This window comes from Balaenoptera musculus, chromosome 12, assembly GCF_009873245.2.
Source record: "Balaenoptera musculus isolate JJ_BM4_2016_0621 chromosome 12, mBalMus1.pri.v3, whole genome shotgun sequence".
In the NCBI taxonomy this organism is placed as follows: domain Eukaryota; kingdom Metazoa; phylum Chordata; class Mammalia; order Artiodactyla; family Balaenopteridae; genus Balaenoptera; species Balaenoptera musculus.
In genome coordinates, this window is record NC_045796.1 from 14,280,574 (window position 1) to 14,303,765 (window position 23,192).

Genomic DNA, 23,192 nt, shown 5'->3' on the forward strand with positions numbered 1-23,192 from the left:
ACCTCACACTGGTCAGAATGGCCATCATCAAAAAATCTGCAAACAATAAATGCTGGAGAGGGTGTGGAGAAAAGGGAACCCTCCTACACTGTTGGTGGGAATATAAATTGGTACAGCCACTGTGGAGAACAGTATGGAGGTTCCCTAAAAAACTGAAAATAGAACTACCATATGACCCAGCAATCCCACTCCTGGGCATATACCCAGAGAAAACCATAATTCAAAAAGATACATGCACCCCAATGTTCATTGCAGTACTGCTTACAATAGCCAAGACATGGAAGCAACCTAAATGTCCATCAACAGAGGAATGGATAAAGAAGATGTGGCACATATATACAATGGAATATTTCTCAGCCATTAAAAAGAATGAAATACTGCCATTTGCAGCAACATGGATGGTCCTAGAGATTGTCATACTGAGTGAAGTAAGTCAGACAAAGAGAAATATTGTATGATATCACTTGTATGTGGAATCTAAAAAGAAATGATACAAATGACTTTATTTACAAAACAGAAACAGACACACAAACTTAGAGAACGAACTTATGGTTACCAGGGGGGAAGGGTGGGGGGAAGGGATAGTTAGGGAGTTTGGGATTGACATGTACACACTGCTATATTTAAAATAGATAACCAACAAGGACCTACTGTATGGCACAGGGAACTCCGCTCAATGTTATGTGGCAGCCTGGATGGGAGGGGAGTTTGGGGGAGAATGGATAGTACATGTATATGTATGGCTGAGTCGCTTTGCTGTGCACCTGAAACTATCACAACATTGTTTATTGGCTATACTCCAATATAAAATACAAAGTTAAGAAAAAAGATGTGGTACATATATACAATGGAATATTACTCAGCCATTAAAAGGAACGAAATTGTGCCATTTGCAGGGTTGTGGATGGACCTAGAACCTGTCATACAGAGTGAAGTAAGTCAGAAAGAGAAAAACAAATATCGTATAATATCACTTATATGTGGCATCTAGAAAAATGGTACAGATGAACTTATTTGCAAAGCAGAAATAGAGACACAGATGTAGAGAACAAGCATATGGATACCAAGGCATGGGGGGTGGTGGGATGAATTGGGAGATTGGGATTGACATATGTACACTACTATGTATAAAACAGATAACTAATGAGAACCTACTGTATAGCACAGGGAACTCTACTCAGTGCTCTGTGGTGACCTAAATGGGAAGGAAATCCAAAAAAGAGGGGATATATGTATACGTAGAGCTGATTCACTTTGCTGTACAGCAGAAACAAACACAACATTGTAGAGCAACTATACTCCAATAAAAATTAATAAAAAGAAAAAGAAACAGACTTGCCAAAGAACAGAGGGTGAGGTGTTCACACCATTGTTGAGCAGGGCAGTGCAAATGAAGACCACCATGAAAGACCATGTTACATACATTCAACTGAAAATAATTTTTTAAAGATAACTATCAAAATCAAGTGTTGGACAAAATATGTATCCACAGGATTATTCTTGTATTGCTGATAAGAGTGAGTAGTATAAACACTTTGGAAAAGTTTGGCATTAGATTAGAAGTTCAAAAGTCACATTCCCCCTGACTCAGCAATTCCACTGTTAGGTATACATCCAAGAGAAACTCTTTATACATGTACCAAAGGTGGGATGTACAAGAATGACCTATCAGCACAGGTCACATAAGAATAACCTGGAAATAATTCAGATTCACATCAGAAGGAGAGTAAATAAATGGCACAGTATATGGCTGTCAAAATGAATGAAATACAGTGACAGGAAACAATATGGATGAATGTTAGCAATCTTATTATGTGGAAAAGTAAGTATCAAAAGATTAATACAGTGGTATTCTTTATATAAGAGCTAAGAACTGAAATAAATATTCTTTTTAAGAATGCAATAAATGAAATGAATGTGTATAAAAGGGAAAACATTGGACTGGGTTTATTGTGATGGTTTCCATGGTGTAGGAGTGCAGGGGGATGGAATGAATGGTAATATTGAGGGATGTGGCTTTTGTGCTTAATTTCTGGGTCCTGGCTTTGTTTTAGTTGTGGGTTCCTAGGTGCTTTTTACATTATAAAAGATAATTAATCAAATAACTAAATAAGTGGGCCATGCAAGAAAAGGATAAACATTTTTAAAGTATATTTTCTATTTAAATATTTGTTTAAAATGATGTCATAAAAAATTACCTGTTGTTACACTTTTAACTGGACATGAAAAGGTACTTAGTTTTGAGCTCTAATGGGAGATTGTTTAGAGTTCTAGTGCCACAGAGAAGAGACCAGTCTATCAGCTCTGCAGTCATGGACCTGTTATCCTCTTAGGTCTTGTAAATGTAATGTTATCTACTTCACTGAAATTATTTTGAGTTTTAAAATGAACAGTGTAGCACATAGAAAGCACTTACTATTTTATTCTATTTATTAAATTATTTATTAATTTATTATATTTTGCTGAATCAAACACAAATAACTTAGTATCCTTGTACCAGAACATACTATTTTGCGAAGAACATTTTCATTCTTACACTCCTACTTTTTAACCTTGGCTCATGTGCGCCATGCTTTTTGGTCCTTCAGGCAGAGAAATGCCACTAATACTGTCAGCAACTTTCATGTTAGTATGACTGAAAAAAAAATATGAGTGACCAAGAGTACTTTTTTTAAGACTTTATTTTTTAGAGAAGTTTTAAGTTTATGACAAAATTGAGAGGAAAGGAGAGATTTCCCATTATCTCCTGCCCTCCACACGCACCAAGAGCACTTTTCATAAAAATACTTCCTAACTTGCAGGAATAACAGTCTTAGTAGACAACATAGGAATTTTGTGACTTTCCAACCTTAAGCACACAGAAACCTTAAGTGTAAGTGCATTCAGAAGCTGAGAGTGAATGTATTTATTGAGTAAATTATACACCTTCCAAGTGCTGTGGGGATAACGCTCCTCTATGTATCTGCTAACCTTTATAGAAATTGAGTATGTTGGCTGTTCTTGAACATTCTTCAAGTATATTTTGAATCCACTTAAATAGACTTTATAACTGTCTTTTTAATGTGTGCATTTTTACTCATTCCTATCCTTCCCCCTTTTATAGCCGTGTGAACAAGGACGTCGGATGAAGCGAATCCATGCTGTGGCGAACATTGGCACGGCACTCAAGTTCCTGGAAGGAAGGCAGGTAAGAGAGAAACACAAACAAAACACTTCAAGAAGAAAGCGTGGACATACTAATATTTTCATTGTTGATTGTTGGGTAAAAACACTGCATGCAATCTATACAACATATATGTGCAATATTACTGTAAAATCATTTTAGACTTACAGAAGAGTGGCAAAAAAAAAAAGGCACAGAGATTTCATGTCTGTACTTCAGCCAGCTTCCTCTAATGTGAGGGACTTATTTGTACATAGTACATATATGTAACATAGTACAACTACCAAATAAGGAAATTAAAATTGGTATGATACTGTTAAGTAAAGCATAGAAATTAATCTAATTTCATCATTTTTTCTCCAGTGTCTTATTTCTGTTCCAGGATCCAATCCAATAACATGCCTTGCATTTTAATTGTTGTGGCTCCTTTGTCTTTTCCATTCTATGACCTTGTCTTTCTGTGACTTTCGTGACCTTAATGATAACTGCTAGGCAGTTATTTTTCATACTATCTCTCAGTTTGGTTTGTGTGATGTTCTCCCACGATTAGACTGAGGTTATACATTTTTGGCAAGAATTCCAAGGAAGTGATGTATTCTTCTCAGTGCATCAGTTTAGTGGATATAGGTAGGATTCTGACTTGTCTTATTGCTGGTAATGCTAACCTCAACCACTTGATTAAGTCATCTGCTGAGTTTTTTTATGGTAAAACTACTATTTTTCCATTTATAATTCAGAAATAACTTAGGGGAGATAATTGAGATTATGCTAATATTCTTCTTTTTTTTTTTTTAATTTTTATTTATTTATTTATTGATTTTTGGCTGTGTTGGGTCTTCGTTTCTATACGAGGGCTTTCTCTAGTTGCGGCAAGTGGGGGCCACTCTTCATCACGGTGCGTGGGCCTCTCAATGTCGTGGCCTCTCTTGTTGCGGAGCACAGGCTCCAGACGCGCAGGCTCAGTAATTGTGGCTCACGGGCCTAGTTGCTCCACGGCATGTGGGATCTTCCCAGACCAGGGCTCGAACCCGTGTCCCCTGCATTGGCAGGCAGACTCTCAACCACTGCGCCACCAGGGAAGCCCTAATATTCTGCTTCTTGCTCACTGATTTTAGCATCAGTTGCCTTCAGTAATTACTTCTGTGCTGTTTGCCTAATGATGATTTTGTTTTTCCCTCATTTCTTTTATACTTACTAATTGGAACTGTTATGTAAGAAAAAGATGACCTTTCTTCCCCATTTATTTATTTATTCAATTCCTTATTTATTTCATTATGGACTCATGGATATTTATTTTATTCTATAGTTATAATCCAGTATGACTACTATTATTGTTATTATTGTTATTATTTTGTTGCTCAGATTGTTCTAGCTTTGTCCATTAAGAGTTCCTTCAAGTTGGCTCCTGTACTCTTTTGACATGGCCCCATCCTTTTTCAAGCATTTCCTTATTTTCTGGGACTACAGATTTTCCAGGTTTATCTTATATTTTCCTTACCCCAGTCCTAGAATCAACCACTTCTCTAAGGAGGCTTTGTTCCTTTCATTAGTGAATGGCACTTAGAAACCAAGATTTGGGTGCTAGGTGTGCTCATGGCTACTGAGGTTTCATTGCCCTCTCAATATACAGATCTAGATATATGTATGTTTACTAATCTGGGTATACACACATATCTATATTTCTCTCCCTTCCATCTCTCTCTCTCTCTCTCTCTCTTTCTCTCTATATAGCTTCTTCTATTATGTGTGCATGTAAACCTTTACTTCAAATTGATACTTCTGATTTCAGTCCAATACCACAAGGTCCATTTCATGATGATTTCTTTCTGTTTTCTCTGACAGTGAGAAACCTGGCTCTCATCTACAATATATTCTCTTCTTTTTCATCCCTAGTATATACACATAAAGTAGTTTTAGAATTGCTAACCCACACCTTTGTGAGAAACATATTGACTAACTGGAGAACAGTATTTGTATACAGTTCTTTCGGTCTTCAGCATTACAATATCCTGTCAAGAGACTGTTGTCCAGATTTACCTAGGTCACTTCTGTTCTCCCATCCTTTCAGTGTGATTATGTTATTCATTTATAGTAGAGTTAAGTAATAGAGTTATATTCCATTTTGGGCAACCACACACATCCTAGTTGACTTTATTTTTTATTTTAGAGAATGAGACATTATTATGATTCTAGGAGTAAAAGTTACACTTAGAGAAGTGGCATTCCCTCCTCATCCTTGCTTCTCCATTACCATTCTCCTTCCTTTCACTCCTTTCTCACCTCTAGGTAACCAGTTTCTCCAATTTCTGATTTATCCTTCCTGTATTTCTTTTGCAGGAATGAGCAGGTTATTTTCATACACCACCTTCTTTCTTATACAAAGGTAGCATACTAACGATACACCAGGTGCACTTTACCTTTTTCATTTAACAGTATATCCTGGAAATCCTTCAAATCAGTTCACAGAGATGTTCCTCATTCATTTTTACAGCTGCATAGTATTCCGTGGTCTGGATGTTCCAGAGTTTATTCAACCACTGTCTTATGAATGAGCATTTAGGTTGTTTCTAGCACTTTTCAAACAGAAACGATGATGCAATTAATAACTGTGCCTAAGTATTTTTGTATTATTGGAAGTGTATCTTCTGGGTAAATTTTTAGAAGTATGATTGTTGGGTCAAAACATAAGTGTATATTTTGTTTTGTTAGGTGTTGACATATTTCCCTCCAGAAGGGTTGCACCAATCCTTTTAGATTTTAGCCTTTTCTAATTTGTGGAAATTCAGGAAGTCTGTGTTTGGCAATACCAAAACCAGCTTTATAAATGGATATCCAGATACTTCTGGAAAATAGAATGATTCAGTTATTTACTTCTCTGTCTATATGCACTAAATTATTTCATTTATTCCACAAATGCATAATTGAATATTTTCTGTAAAACGAGAATTCTGGAAAATACAAAATTAAAGAAAACTAGATTCTGGCTCTTAAATAATTTACATTTTGATCAGTTGTTAGTACAGTGAATCAGTATAAAGTTCAGTCAAGTGTGCTAACTTCACACCAAAGAGAGATTCTAGGCATCAAGATGGTGTAGAAAAACAATCTTAGCTTCTAGTAGAATATTGGACATTGTTTCCAGGTCACTTTAACATCATTCTTAATGGAGTGTTTCTCTTCTTCCTTCTCTCACTTCATGAGTTTTTCATGGAAAGCTGAAAAAAAAGCCTTATTTAACAGGATATTTAGAGTTTTCCCAGTCATTTCGTCTTCCATTTTGGCTGTATAACAATAGTGTCCTTCTTTGTTCTGATGTGTATTCACTGGCTAGAATATGAAAACAAAATTCTTATTAATTAATGTCTTGGAGAAAAATTTAATGACTTAACCCATGAAAGGCATTGTTTGTAAAGAGAACCAAAGAGTCTGCTTTTCACAGAAGACTTGTTTGTACCAGGTTCATTTTCACAGAACAAACCTGAATAACTTTTTAAAAAGTAGAGGATTCAGATTTTAAATATTATATTTACTAAGGGCAAAAAGTAATGCATTTGAGTCTCAGGACAAAATCCAAAGTATTTCCTTTCTGTCCCCACAAATCCCTAACTACTTTGATTTTTTAAAAAATCTACCTGAAATACATAGTTTTGGGCTTCTCTTTCTTGCATTTCTTTACCCCATTGGCTCACAAAATAATTGACAGTGGGGTAGAGTGAGTTTTTGAAGACTCTTTGGTGCCCTCCCTCCTACTGTTTATTTTTGTTCTTTATAATTTAAGAACTTAAGTCTCAAACATATTTTCAAGAATTTGTCTTTAACCTTTGTATTTACTTTGTCCTCCATTTAGATTTTTTCTTTAGATGATAGAAGATTTGTTTAGTACTCGGATAAGGAGTAATGAAGGCACTTTTCAAGTTTGCTGAAGAAAATCCTACCATTGTGTTTATTTTCCACTTGTTTACAGGGTTACTGAATAAAGGCATATGTTAGTATTTGATAAGAATTGTATAAATTTGGCTCTAATGAATAGATTCATCACTGCTTTCCACAAGTTTTTCTCCAATGAGGTGTCAGGTGGATCATTCTAAATAGTAATACAAGGAGCCGGTCACTGACCACGTTTCCTAAAGCTTGCCGTAGTGCACACAAGGACATAAATTCAGGTTCCTGTGAGGTCCAGATAGATGATGTAAACGATGAAGCAAGGTAGAAGCTGATTATGGTAGCAGGAAAACTGAGTAGTCCCATGTGCTGTCTGGAAGAAGGAAGCAAATACTCAGTTCCATCTGGAGTTACCTCGATGAAATGCAAGCACAGTGATCCCAGGTTTAACAATTGAACGAGAAAAGCCAGTAGTCTGGATTTTTATTGAAATCTTATTATTTATTTAAGTTATTTATTAAATAATGCAGGTATTTGGCTACCTATATATATATAAGTAGAAGACAACTCATAAAGTGGTGATGCATCTATTCATTAGGTTTTCCAATGTATCAAGAAAAGCTGGTAGTCTGGATTTTTTTTTTTTTTTTTAGTTTGTAAGGGATGGGGTTATATATTTTATTTTATTTTTTAAATTTTTTAATTTATTTTTTTTAACATCTTTATTGGAGTATAATTGCTTTACAATGGTGTGTTAGTTTCTGCTTTATAACAAAGTGAATCAGTTATACATATACATATGTTCCCATATCTCTTCCCTCTTGCATCTCCCTCTGGATTTTTTATTTAAAATTTTTTGAAATTTTTCCCAAATAATTCAAATATTTTTTTGAAATGTCTGTGGGCAGCTATGGCTGCCATAACAGAGTACCACAGGCTGGATAGCTTAAACAACAGAAATGTATTTTCTCACAGTTCTGGAGGCTGAAAGTCCAAGATCAAGGTGTCATCAGGGTTGATTTCCTCCGTTTTTCCAGGCTTGCCGACAGCTGCTTTGGCACTGTGCCTTCATGTGACCTTTCTTGTGTGTGTGTGCAGAGAGAGAGAGAGAAAGTGAGAGTGAGAGTTCCAGTGTTTCTTCCTCTTCTTTTTTTTTTTTCTCTTCCTCTTCTTATAAGGATACCAGTTCTATTGGATTAGGGCTTACTCTTATAACCTTGTTTCACCTTAATTGTCTCCTTAAAGGTTGTATCTCCAAATGCAGTCACATTGGGGGTTAGGGCTTCAACATGTGAATTTTGAAGATAATTCAGTCCATTCAGGCCTCTGGCTTACAAAATCAAACTTCTCCAAACCTAGAGGTTTTGTTAAAACAGATTCTTAGGCCACCTTCCTTATTTTCTGGCTCAGAAGGTCTGAGGTGAGGTCCATCTATGTGATTCATCCTTTATGGTTTCTGGAATTCTTCAGTCTCTTTGGATGTGTCTCTATTGCCCATCCCACAATCTTAGGGCTATTAAAAGTTTATTGTATATTTCATAGGATTTTGCAAGGGAGAGGAGGTAAAGCAAACAAAGAACCTGTGCTCCCCAAACCCATTATGGTTTTTAAGTTTTTAAGAAAGAAAATAATTTTGAAAAACATTTTTTCTTCACAAGTTGAGCAAAAGATCTTCAGGTTCTATAATAAGCTGAATGTGTAAACTTCAAAGTGCGGTTGGAGCTGGGTTGAGGTAGGAAATTCAACTTATATATTCAATTGCATTTTAAAAAAGAATGATATATAAGGAAAGAGAAATAATTTGTCCTCTATGAAAGGCATTAACCTTGTGGTTATTAGCATGTATTATAAATTTGTGGCCCATGGATACTAAAATGGATATAGAGAAAATTCTGGAGAAATTGTAAAATGGAGCAATCAAAATGATTATAAAGATTGTAATAGGTTCTGTTGTAAAAGATTAAAGAAATGTGACACTCTTTATTTTCCACCAACAAGTATTTTATATCTTACACAGTGCTAGGTTTAAAAGAAGTAGACACATGATCTTGTGATCTGTGGAAGTTCTCAATTTTTTTCTGTCTCTGAACCTGATGAGTGAACTTCAGCAGTGAGATAAAATCCCATGGGTATATCTCAAATTATTTACAATGACTTTTGTGCTAGCTTTTACTTTACTCCTCAGATGTATAACTAGTAAATTTAAACTAATTAAGAGTAAGGTGTTTGTGGGATGATTTTGCTTCTGATATTTTTTTAAAAATAAGCTATTTACAAACTTCTGAACTTTATTTTAATATCACACGTTATTCAATCTTGGCTGAGAATTATTGAGCTAGAAGTCTAAGGAGTACTTTAGTTTTTTTCTAATTTGTCCAGGGATTATGAAGAGGGGGATGAGCAGTTAATTGTATTCTATAGAGGTTGACTGAGCTGGACCTACCATACAAGTCTATTTTCCTGGAACTTTCTCATAGTTGGGAAGACATTGAAATGAATAATCGGGGACAATTGTAGACAGATTAATTCTGAGTGCTTTATCGTTGTCAGTGCCCCAAAGTAGGGAACTGAATCCCCACAGTCTCTTTCTACTCTCTTAACTATTTCTCTTAACAATTAACTATTTCTCTTAACTATTTCTTGGCTTTCCTTTATCTTTAAAATGTATTCTGCAAATCACGCTCTAAATTTACCACCTGCATTTTTATTCCCTTTGAACAAATAATGTGGATTTTGAAGGACTATTTATGTATATGTATCATCTTCTCCCTTTGTTTTTCATGTCAGTCCATGTACAGAGGATCACCGGTTAGTACAAGTTTTAGAATTTTTAACTCCTGACTTTTATAGGTAAAAGAGAACATAAGTTTCATGCTATTTGGTAACAAATTTCAAAGTAAGTGCATCTTCTTAAACTTTCCCTCAGTTTCTTTTACGTTCCAGTCAACCTCTGAATGTAAAGAAAAACCTTTTTTTTTTTTTTTTCCTGTCTGGCATTTTGTTGGTAATTCCTCGCATGTTGTCATATTTTTTTCAACTTTAAACCAGTTTTTGAAATTTGTTCTGTAGTTGTGTTTATTGTGTGCACCTAATGAATGCCCCTGAAATTTCCACTGAGACCGTGTGCTCGTTTGTTTCTAATGGCTCACCCTGCTTCTTCTCGTGTACTGCTGCACAGGCATGACCAAATGTTACTGACGTCTAGTAAAGTGCTACTTATTGCATAATTAAATGATCTGTAATCTTCTAGTACATTACTAGTACAGTTTTTCTTTTTAAACAGATTAAATTAGTCAACATTAACTCCACTGATATAGCTGATGGCCGACCCTCGATAGTTCTCGGATTGATGTGGACCATTATTCTGTATTTCCAGGTATTGTGCTTCTTCAGCTCCCTTTTCAGTTGATATAAATGTCACAGATGGAGGTAGTGGTGGACATTTTAATAATGAATAATGCCCTCATTTTCTGTACCTTTGTGGCTGAACCTCAGGTTAGCAGAGATGTGTCCTTCACGTGTACATTGTTTTTTGTTGGCAGAAAATGCCCTCTTTTTCTCCGCTAAGGTGTTATATATGGAACTCCCCAAAGAACTCGGCCAGGTACCCAATCCGAAAAGTGGGTAGAACACGATGGAGATGAAATATTGGTGTAAAAAGAGTTCAGGAAGTTTTTCTTTGTCCTCTGGAAGGGAGCGGTTCTATGCTCCTATTAGACATTAAGGGGAGAAATTAACTTGCTGTTCTCTCTGGGATAATTCTTCTAGCCATAAGGTTGTTTTTTAAAGAAATGGACTTTATTTTTTAGAGCAGTTTGAGGTTCTCCGCAAAACTGAGCAAAGAGTACAGAAATTTCCCATGTACCCCCTGCACCCACACATGCATAGCCTCCCCTTAACCAGTATCCCCCATGGGAGTGGAACATTGGTTACAATTAATGAACCTTTACTGACACATCACTATCATTTCAAGGTTCGTAGTTTACATTCGGATTCACTCTTGGTGTGTACATTCTTTGAGTTTGGAGAACCATTAGGTTTTGTTTTCTTCGTTCATGCATGTATTTAACAAGTGTTCATTACTGTGTACAAGGTCCCGTTTTAGATGTGGTAGGAAGTGCAAACAGCAGTAAGACATCGGTCGTGCCCTTTAAGAGCTTATATTGTTGGGAGGTTAAGGGTGTTAAGATCAATCAAGTTGGAAAAGTAAACCACCTGAGAAGAGAAGAACAAAGATAATGCTGACGTTTTGCCGACTCTTGATGCACACGCAGATTGAGGAGTTGACCAGCAACCTGCCGCAGCTGCAGTCTCTGTCCAGCAGCGCGTCCTCCGTGGACAGCATGGTCAGCTCTGAGACCGCCAGCCCCCCAAGCAAACGCAAGGTGGCCACCAAGATCCAAGGAAATGCTAAGAAGGCTTTATTAAAGTGGGTCCAGTACACAGTCGCCAAGTAAGTACCAAGAAGGAGTTTGTTTAAATTAGAAACCCTTGAATAATTTGAGTTATCAGTTTATGACTGAGTGCACATTCCAGTGACTGCAAAATTTGTGGCGACATATGAATGAATGGCTTTGCTTCAGCTCTCATTTCACTCTTCCCTTGAATTAAAATGTAAACAGAAAGCATCCCTGATACTCTAGGAAAATGGTGTATTAAAACTAATTCCTTCTTCACTTGTGTGATGGGACCCAATTAAGTTGTTTAATCCCTACACTTGATTAGCATGAGGACTAATTCCATTTAGGTCATTGTTTGGATTTTCTGCTGCTATTAGATAATCTTTACACAAATAAATTAGAGGTTTAAACGTGATTATCTCTTCATAAGACCATTGAGTTCTATTTAATACTATTGCGGACTAAGGTCCACATCCTGAAATAATCATATTTGTTTTTATACCTTGAAACTTTCTAGCAATTTTATTTTTTAATGTTTTCTTTGATCTTATCTTTTATCTGGAATGTACACTCTTTTGTCAGCTCCAGCTATATGGACTGGGAGTTTGATTCTAAGCATGATAAATTTACATGTGTGCACATATATGTGAGAATACTGGATATAAAATTACTACTCTCAAAAAGTACTTTCTTATAGCAATTTCAATAGAGTTTTCAATTGATCATACCAATACTTTGTGGTCAGATGTGGTCAGTAATAAAATCTCTTCACCTAGAAGTTGTGTTTTTGTAAGATTTTCCTAAATGACATGTAAAATTAACTCACTTTCTATTTTGTTTCACATGCCTAGATGTAACCCACATCTAATTCTCTTCTTCTGGAAAATAGTTGTAAACAAGTACTTATCATTATAAAACACTGAGGCACTAAACACAGGAAGTTCTATTTTTAAAGAGTTTGAAGAGCAAAAATAAGGAGAGAAAAAAATAAACATAGAGAAGATGTAATTAGTGTTACTAACTTATATAGTTTTGCTTAACTTGTAAAGTGTGTTGGTGGTTTTCTAATTGGGGGTATATTTTTATGATTCAAGTTGCAATTAAAAATATTTCTGAAAGCAAAGCTTTGTGGCTCTTGGGACTCTAGTAGGGATGAAATTAAAAGCCCTTCCCACATTGCTGGCATGCTCTTTGCATAACATCTACAGTGGGTATTACTAATCTCTTTTGCAGCTTAACCAAGCAGGGAGAAGAAACATGCTGGGTAGGAGAGGACTGGTGATCACATGCTACAACATATATCATGATGCTATCGCGATAAAACTTTGTAATAATGTCAATGTGATATTCTGTTGTCTGTTGCTCTACACAGCATTTAATTAAACAAAGTAAATAAATTTTCATTTAATATTATATAGCTTGAAATAAAATCAAATTCAATGATGTTGGAGTTTTCCTGCATAAGTTTTGTTTCACACATGATGTGCAGGGGTCTAATAATAATCGTCATTCCTGCAACTTGTATGTTTGTAACATTGGTGGAAGTTGTATTTTCCTTACCTGTATAAATGTCCAGATTTGTGGACCCAAGGATTCTCCACCTATCAACACCTCAATGAGATCCATTTATTTAACAGCTGCATAAATTGTAGAGATTCAGGGAGATGACCACTTTCTGCCATGAATAGTCTGGAATGAACACATGATTCTGTCATGCTACCACATTGTTGATCATTTTTCTAAAAGCTATTTTACACTCTCCTGGTATTTATTTTTCAAGCAATTTCTTACCTGACATGGATAAAATAACTTTAGAATCTGTGCCTAGTTCAGTATATGACATGTCTGTAAAATTATACTTTGTGAGACTCTGTAGTGTGAAGGTAGATCTTTCTCACAAGACTGAAGATGGCGAAAAAGGATAAAATATCCAGTGAACACCAAATTGTCAGAGTGTATTCAGTTTTCATATAAAATTTCAAAATACTTGAGAAGTAAATCAAAAAACTGTTTCAGTAACACAAGATAGTTAATCCCCCTTCTTTTTTTTTTTTTTTTTTACCAATTTCATCTACTATCTGTACTGTCAGAAATGAAAGCATGTCTGATAAACATGTCCTTAAAGACATGTCCTATACATGTCCTAGTAAAAGGAAAAGACATGTCCTATAAACATCAATTAAATCTATCTGGTCTATTGTGTCATTTAAAGCTTCTGTTTCCTTATTAATTTTCTGTTTGGATGATCTGTCCATTGGTGTAAGTGAGGTGTTAAAGTCCCCCACTATTATTGTGTTACTGTCGATTTCCTCTTTTATAGCTGTTAGCAGTTGCCTTATGTATTGAGGTGGTCCTATATTGGGTGCATATATATTTATAAATGTTATATCTTCATCTTGGATTGATCCCTTGATCATTATGTAGTGTCCTTCCTTGTCTTTTGTAACATTCTTTATTTTAAAGTCTATTTTATCTGACATGAGTATCGCTACTCCAGCTTTCTTTTGATTTCCATTTGCATGGAGTATCTTTTTCCATCCCCTCACTTTCAGACTGTTTGTGTCCCTAGGTCTGAAGTGGGTCTCTTGTAGACAGCATATATATGGGTCTTGTTTTTGTATCCATTTAGCAAGCCTGTGTCTTTTGGTTGGAGCATTTAATCCATTCAAATTTAAGGTAATTATTGATATGTATGTTCCTATGACCATTTTGTTAATTGTTTTGGGTTTGGTTTTTGTAGGTCCTTTTCTTCTCTTGTGTTTCCCACTTAGAGAATTTCCTTTAGCATTTGTTGTAGAGCTGGTTTGGTGGTGCTGAATTCTCTTAGCTTTTGCTTGTCTGTAAAGCTTTTGATTTCTCCATCGAATCTGAATGAGATCCTTGCTGGGTAGGGTAATCTTGGTTGTAGGTTCTTCCCTTTCATCACTTTCAGTGTATCATGGCACTCCCTTCTGGCTTGTAGAGTTTCTGCTGAGAAATCAGCTGTTAACCTTATGGGAGTTCCCTTGTATGTTATTTGTTGTTTTTCCCTTGCTGCTTTCAATAATTTTTCTTTGTCTTTAATTTTTGCCAATTTGATTACTATGGGTCTTGGCGTGTTTCTCCTTGGGTTTATCCTGTATGAGACTCTCTGCGCTTCCTGGAGTTGGGTGGCTACTTTTTTCTCATGTTAGGGAAGTTTTCAGGTATAATATCTTCAAATATTTTCTCGGGTCCTTTCTCTCTCTCTTCTCCTTCTAGGACTCCTATAATGCGAATGTTGGTGCATTTAATGTTGTCCCAGATGTCTCTTAGGCTGTCTTCATTTCTTTTCATTCTTTTTTCTTTATTCTGTTCTGTGGAAGTGAATTCCACCATTCTGTCTTCCAGGTCACTTATCTGTTCTTCTGCCTCAGTTATTCTGCTATTGACTCCTTCTAGTGTATTTTTCATTTCTGTTACTGTATTGTTCATCGCTGTTTGTTTGTTCTTTAATTCTTCTAGATCTTTATTAAACATTTCTTGCGTCTTCTCGATCTTTGTCTCTATTCTTTTTCCAAGGTCCAGGATCACCTTCACTATCATTATTCTGAATTCTTTTTCTGGAAGGTTGCCTATCTCCACTTCATTTAGTTGTTTTTCTGGGGTTTTATCTTGTTCCTTCATTTGGTACATAGTCCTCTGCCTTTTCATTTTGTCTATCTTTCTGTGAATGTGGTTTTCATTCTACTGGCTGCAGGATTGTAGTTCTTCATGCTTCTGCTGTCTTCCCTCTGGTGGATGAGGGTATCTAAGAGGCTTGTGCAAGTTTCCTGATGGGAGAGACTGGTGGTGGGTAGAGCTGGCTATTGCTCTGGTAGGCAGAGCTCAGTAACACTTTAATCCGCTTGTCTGATGATGGGTGGGGCTGGGTTCCCTCCCTGTTGGTTGTTTGGCCTGAGACGACCCAACACTGGAGTCTCCCCGGGCTCTTTGGTGGGGCTAATGGTGGACTCTGGGAGGGCTCACGCCAAGGAGTACTTCCCAGAATTTCTGCTGCCAGTGTCCTTGTCCTCATGGTGAGACAGAGCCACCCCCTGCCGCTGCAGGAGACCCTCCAACACTAGCAGGTAGGTCTGGTTCAGTCTCCTATGAGGTCACTGCTCCTTCCCCCGGGATCCTGATATGCACACTACTTTGTATGTGCCCTCCAAGAGTGGAGTCTCTGTTTCCCGTAGTCTTGTAGAAGTCCTGCAGTGAAATCCTGCTAGCCTTCAAAGTCTGATTCTCTAGGAATTCCTCCTCCCATTGCTGGACCCCCAGGTACGGAAGCCTGACGTGGGGCTCAGAACCTTCACTCCAGTGGTGGACTTCTGTGGTATAATTGTTCTCCAGTTTGTGAGTCACCCACCCAGCAGTTATGGGATTTGATTTTATTGTGATTGTGCCCCTCCTACCATCTCATTGTGGCTTCTCCTTTGTCTTTGGATGTGGGGTGTCTTTTTGGTGAGTTCCAGTGTCTTCCTGTTGATGATTGTTCAGCAGTTAGTTGTGATTCTGGTGTTCTCTCAAGAGGGAGTGAGAGCACATCCTTCTACTCCGCCATCTTGAACGAGTCCCCCGCCCACCTCAATTTGTTAAAATGTAATTTGATATATATACACTAATATGTATAAAATAGATAACTAATAAGAACCTGCTGTATAAAAAAATAAATAAAATAAAAATTTAAAAAAATTTAAAAAAAATTAAAAAAATAATTTGAGGTGGCATAAAGAGACTGTGAATACAAAAACATTTTAAAATGGGGAACTGTGGGCAAAGGGAAAATATAGGAAGAAAAGTAAGATGAAGCCAGAGGCGAATGTACAAATGAATAGATAATAAGAACATACTGCTTAACCTGGGTGGATATTTACCAGTGTGTCAGGCATTGGCTGAAAAAATTATATCTGTACCACCAGAGACAGAAACTCTAAAAGAACTAAGAGATGTTGCTGCAATCTTACAAAATTGTTTTTAAAATATTTATTTATGAAGCCAGTGATTAGGTCCAAGGATGTTATTTTTAGCACAATATATTTTATGCAAACTGAGTGTACATTGGTAAAACATGATTTAAAGTAAACCTTAAAGTTTGCAGAGATAAAATGTAAGGGCATTTACCAACTTTTTATATTAATCACGGTATCAGTAAGATATATTGTCTCTTACAGTTTGTGGAAATTTTGAGAATATAGCAGACAAAAAGAATTGAGTGATATTATTTCTGTTTTATTTAGAAACAACTGTAATGAGACTAATTTTCTAAAAAGAAACTACCAGAATATTTATCTACTGAATGTTACCTAATTTATTGATCACCTTTAAAGGCTCTAGACTTAATCAAAAAATGTTGTTCAAAGACATCTTTGCAACTCTTTTTGAAACTGTCTTTATGGCTGATAAGTTACATGTAGAAAAAAATTATTCATTGTGAGCTTGCCTCGCTTCTGTTTTCAACACCAAAATATTGCTACCAACTTGAATCACTTCTTAGTGATCATATCTGGCTTTGAAGTAAATCCACGAAAGAGCAAAGATTTGCCACCAGCACATTGCCCTCAAGGCAATTCTAAAAAAAAGAGTTTAAAAAACAATTTGCTCAAACAGTTTGATGGTAGGGTAAATTAATCTTGTCTGTACTTATGTGGAGTATAGGTTTTTTTGTGACTAATTTAGAGACATGATCACAACCATTTGCATTTTATTCATTCTACAGCATTTGATATAATTCAGCCACATTATATTTGTCTATTATCATCTGTGCATGTATAACACAGGCTGCTTGTCATTATCATTAGAAATGTGTTAGAGACTTCTTCAAAAAAATACACAATGGTGAATTATTAACAGTTTTGGTGTTTTTAAAATGTTCCCTTTTTTTATTTTGCCAGGTGTTTTTTCTCTCTATTGGTTTCCTTTAAAAATGTGCTTTCAATTGAGTCTTTCAATTACTGAAAACTTGGATTGAGTCTTTGAGGAAGTGTGCATTACCTGTTTAGAAAGTGACATTATCATTATTTTTTTTAAAGGCAGAGTGGAATAGAAGTAAAAGACTTCGGGCGGAGTTGGAGAAGTGGAGTGGCCTTTCATTCAGTCATCCATGCTATTCAACCAGAACTAGTGGACTTGGAGAAGGTGAAAGGAAGATCTAACCGGGAAAACCTGGAGGAGGCTTTCACTATTGCTGAAACGGAGCTGGGAATCCCGAGACTCCTAGATCCCGAAGGCATGTTGAGCAACTGCTGGCTCTTGTATCCCTCAACTCAGTAGGGTTATATGTCTTAAACCCAGATATTACAGATGCCTTCCGAGAGGTCAGAAAACTTTGAAAAGTGGGAAGGAATAGTATCTTCCTGCATCAGTTTTCTTTTGGAAAAATATTTGCCACTATACATGGGAGCAAAATATAGCTGGTTGCTCCTAATAGCCCTCTGACATGGGTGGTACCAGCCAGGGGAACTGTACTTACTCAGTGTACCTAAGGATGGAATGAAAGTTTTACAAGTGAGTGTACTGCGAGGAGGAGTGTCACAGAATCCGAAGAATAAAAAATCGTTAGTAATCTCAGAGCGTATCTTTAAAATGTCAGTCATTAGAAACTTAGAAGTGTTGATAACTACCCAGTATTTAGGTGTCAACCAGGCAAACTACCCAAGTGATTGACCTAATATCTTTCACTAGAATTTCTTGGCAACTTTTTGGTAAGGCTGTGAATTTTAAGACTTTCTGGAAATGGAGTTAACTCTGTCAAGCCTTCAAAAGGAAATTTTGATGCCTTTAATAAACTGCTAGTTGTTTGTTAAATTGAAATAAAAGGGTCAAAGTGGATTTTCCAAAAGTCCCAGATAATTTCTTATTTGGCTTGGTAATTATGGAAATTTCCATTAATGAATGCAAAAATATAAATACAGTGAAAGCAAGTTATTTTTTTAATATTTTATTTTATTTATTTATTTATTTATTTGGCTGCATCGGGTCTTCATTGTGGCACCTGGGCTTCTCTCTAGTTGTGGCGCGAGAGCTACAGAGCCTGTGAGCTCAGTAGTTGCAGCGCAGGCTTAGTTGCCCTGCGGCATGTGGGATCTTAGTTCCCCAACCAGGGATCAAACCTGCGTCCCCTGCATTGGAAGGTGGATTCTTTACCACTGGACCACCAGGGAAGTCCCGCAAGTTATTTTTAAAGATGAGATTTCAGAATGAACGTTTCTAGCTCTAAAACAGTGTCTACCTGCTTGGCTTCCTCTGAGATGATGGCAGCATGGAGATCCCTTGCCATTTTAGGGAACTGTGGTGCCCGCCCCCGCTCCAGTCTCACTAGGGGAGCCAAGGACTTTCCACCTTGTGTCTTCACACACACACACAAAAACCCAATAGTATCCAGGACACTACTCAGCTCAAGGGGAAAGACGCACAAATATCACAGCCCTCAACTTCAGAGAATGCATCAGAGCTGAAATTTTTTCCTAGAGTAGGATAGGAGGAGGATATGAATGGTTCTTTCATATCCACCAGACCAGAGGATCTTAATATTTTCTTTGATCATCAGAAATTGAGTTTGCCCAAATGCAAGGCTATCCCACATATAAAATGACTATTTTCCTAATGAGAACTTCCCCTTCAAAAAAGTTTTTAGCCAATTTGAACATATAAACTCTTAGGAATACAGATTAAATAGACCAATATCTATTGTAACAATTGTTTTATGATTTAGTCCCATGTGTATTTAAAAACATATATTAAGTCATGTATTAAATGTTGTTTTTCTTTCCACTTTCACTCTTCATGAAAGTTTTACTCTTCACATGCATTCTCCACATCAGTGATCTTATCATTTCTAAAATCACCTCTGAGTCATCTCGTGAATTCCAGAATACATTATCTTTAAGTCTTTTAAGAGTTGTACCACTTCTTAAATCCTACATTGATGGTCGCTAGAAATTATATTTCAAATCACAAGAAACAATACAAAATATTAGGGCAGTTTTATATTTTGATTTTCATGGTTTTTGTTCTGTTTTTTTTTTTTTCTCTACTGGTGCAGATATTGTATTTCTAATCTCCAAATGTAACCCCTTATTCCATTGCCTTTAAAAGGGATGTTTAAGACTTGTTGAAAACATTCAACACTTTTTATGTATCCAGTCTTACCCTGATTCTATAATTACTAAATTCATATAAATATCTTTCCTTGATTTTTACTGATTTAATTAGGTAAACATCTATATACTTTAAAATGACAGTGATTGAGATCTTTTCAGGCTCTGTTTCACTCAAAGAGTACTTGATTGTTCAAAGTACAGTGACTTAGACGGAAGGCTCCACAATGGAGAAGCTGCGTAAGGACTTGGACATAAGGCATCTCTCTCTTTTCTAAAATAAATTGATATTTGGCCATATGTAGTATACAGACTATGTAGTCACTTGTCACTCAGTGCCACATCTGTTAGCATGTTTTACTACTCATCTACCCCAATTCTGAAATGTACATATTATTTGTATTTTAGTAACTAGACAGAATGTAGGAATAACTATATATATCTCACATTTCTGATGAGTGTAGAGATTATTTAAATGAAACACGTACTACTTTCCTAAAAGCTTGGTTAAAATATGTCATCTTTCTGAGTCATAAAATTTCCCCCATGGATTATCCAGACTAAACTGGTTTTTCCTCTCCCCATCTCTAAATAGTATCCTATTTTTCTTTTGCATTTAGGACAGTGTCTTTTGGTATCTTCTCTAGATTTCAAAGTTTGTATTATTAAAATCTTTTTAATGCTAATTAATTTATTCACATTTGGGTTTGGTTTTTCCAGATGTTGATGTGGATAAACCAGATGAGAAGTCTATTATGACCTACGTAGCCCAGTTTCTGAAACATTATCCCGACGTTCACAGTACAGGCACTGATGGGCAAGAGAATGATGTAAGTGTTTGTTTTTCTTTGAGTGCTGATAATACACTCAATGGTAGTGACTTGGATTTTTAATATGCTGTTTTCAAAAAGTTAAACTGGAATGCATTTTAATATGAGAGCAACTGAGTAAAGACTGATATCACCAACTGGGGAGGAGATTAGAGGGAAAGATTTCTCTGATTTGTATGTTGGATATAGCAAAGAAAGCATTATTAATAATAAATACTGAACATATGATAGTGAGGGATTAAAATCTAGGAAAGATAGGGAATTCCCTGGTGGTGCAGTGGTTAGGACTCCACACTTTCATTGCCGACGGCACAGGTTCAATCTCTGGTCGGGGAACCAAGATCCCCCAAACAGCATGGCATGGCAAATAAAATGAAATGAAATGAAATGAAATAAAATAGTAGAGTAGAATAAAGTAAAGTAGCAGTGTTGGGAAACTTTATTGTAGCAATTTGACGATTGAATTAATTTTATATCCATCATATTATTTATGCATTTATATCCTGAGTTCCCTTCTTCTGTTCAGTCTGATAAAATCTAATTTTGACTTTTAGATTTATAAGTTGCTACTCATTGCAAACATATGTAATTAAGGCAAACTTATGAAAGTTCTAATTATTCACTGTGTTTAGATTTTCAGCCTCTCAATAGTTTAAATAACATTTACATTTTTCATACTGCTCAAATGATATATGTTTGTTGTCATAAATAAACAAAAACAAAAGTTGGGAGAAAAAGAAAAAGAAAATTACCTGTACTTGACCTTCTGCAGAGAATCTATTCTAAAAAAATTAATACTTTGGTGTGAGTTCCATGTGTGTACACATAAAATATTTTAACAAAAATATTGATAGAATTGTAATATATATACAATTTTATAATTTTCTGTTTTCTGTTAACATCATACAAAACCCTTCTCATGCCATTCTTTCTAGAACATCATATAGATGTACAGTAATTTATTTACCCAATATTAATTGTTGAAAATTTCTGATTTTTTGCTGTTATAAAAAAATACTTCTATGAACAATTTTGTAGTAAGCATTGTTTTACAGTTCTTTCTTAGAAGAGAAATTCCTAGACTAAAGGGCATATGGATTTTTAATGCTTTTGAAATGATTTTTTCAAATCCTCCTGTAGAAAGATCTCCCATTTTACAGTCCAGCCAGCACACCAGAATGCCTACATTCTGTCTTGAACAACAATGGATATTATTCTCCTATTTTTTAAAAGTACTGTAGTATTGTTTAGTTTTGATTTTGTTTTGTTGTTTTGGTTTTGGGTTTTTTTGGGGGGTTTGTTTTTTTTTTTTTTAGAGGGACGTGGATTTACTACTGAATTTAAAATTAATTATTAGGCAAAATGACATCAGGGAAGAATTATAAATGGAATTTTCAAGACATGTTAAAAACAATCTCTCTGTCTTTACTGTTGAGGTCTCAACTAACGTTTTCAGAGAGGTTTGAGATTATAATGAAGAGAAACAAGAAAAACAAAAAGCAAAGTGTACTATGTGTCTTAGAAACGGATCTAAGGAAGGAAAAGGTCAGGGGAACATAAACCAAAGTTTTCAAGTCGGAAAAGGTTTTGCACTAATAGAAATCTTCGTAAAAGAATTAAGCAAAACAGCGGTAACTGGTGTTTCCTAGGTCACTTGGATGAAGTTAAGGTGGCATTTGGTAGAACTATGTTAGTTATTTAAAAAGCTGTGGTTTCAAGAAACTTTTTTTTTGTTCCTTGCCAGGCTTCAGGCACAAATGTTGATCACCAGAGTGACTTACTCTATAGTTAGAAAAATAATGTTCCTAAGGAGCACCACTGAAAGCGAAAGACTCTCTGTGCAAATTCCAGTGTGGACTGAGTCGTGTGTTTGGGATTCATTTGGGGTTTTCTGGGTTTTGAGAATATAATTGGGCATGGGCAGTGCTCTGTGAATAAGAAACTCTTTAAGGAGGTGTATTAGACTTACCTCATACGGCATAGAGAATATCAGCTTTGCACCTGATTGTCATATCTCAAGTTCTTATGTTACCCAATTGGATTTACTTCTGAGCTGATTTCTAAGCTTGTACTCTTAATTTCTCTGACATTAATCATCTCTCCAGATGAGTAAACACGGTGGCTGGTAATATCTGAGAAATAACAGGAGATACTTCCGTTAATGATCATGAGCAAGGATTTAATGCAAAAATCCTCAGATTTGAAGCACACTCCTGCTTTAAACTTGTTAATATACTATACTAAAGAACTTTATTATTAAGAAACTAATCTCATTCTCTAGAAGATAAATTCTGATTTTTCTTTTAAAAAATAAGCTTTACTCTTTTTTTAATGAGGCATTTGTAATGTAGGGTATGAGCATCTAAAAATGAATATTTTGAGTAGAATAAAAAGAATTTTTTTAATTTTTTATGATGTAGGGCTTATGTTTGTTCAATGCAGCTAAATGGCCATCTAATTCTGTCTAATGAACCTTTAAGATTTTATACACTATACATATTAGGTTTGGTGTCAGCACCTAGAAATCCTCATTATTTGTCTACTCAGATTTTATTAAATGGTTCTTTTAATTCATTTTTTAAAAATATTGGCATCAACATGTCTACCAGGCTTTCATTTTTTGGTGTATTTGATTTTCATATCCCTTTTATGAATTTACTTAAATTAGATATTACGTAGATACTATTTTAAATCAAATTTTCTTATTGGAAATAGACATTGCTATGCCTTTCTTACTTCATCCATTAAAACTGATAAAGGAACTTTTTCCCTAAAGGTAGTCCTTGGATAATTAGCACACAATTGTAAATAAATAAAA

The 23,192-nt window shown here is 35.6% G+C and overlaps 1 protein-coding gene across 12 annotated transcripts in view; it reads left to right on the plus strand.

Moving 5' to 3' along the window:
• SYNE1 (spectrin repeat containing nuclear envelope protein 1) overlaps positions 1–23,192 on the plus strand; it is a 454,100-nt gene that overhangs the window by 99,687 nt on the left and 331,221 nt on the right. For 10 of the 12 annotated variants that reach the window (XM_036871084.1, XM_036871085.1, XM_036871083.1 and 7 more), the window contains exons 5-10: positions 3,104–3,187; positions 9,833–9,853; positions 10,329–10,421; positions 11,320–11,498; positions 17,478–17,674; positions 20,265–20,374. In XM_036871084.1, coding sequence (XP_036726979.1) covers positions 3,104–3,187; positions 9,833–9,853; positions 10,329–10,421; positions 11,320–11,498; positions 17,478–17,674; positions 20,265–20,374 — 684 coding nt within the window. The remainder of the gene's footprint in view (positions 1–3,103; positions 3,188–9,832; positions 9,854–10,328; positions 10,422–11,319; positions 11,499–17,477; positions 17,675–20,264; positions 20,375–23,192) is intronic. The other 2 variants (XM_036871078.1, XM_036871081.1) reach the window with 1 other exon arrangement.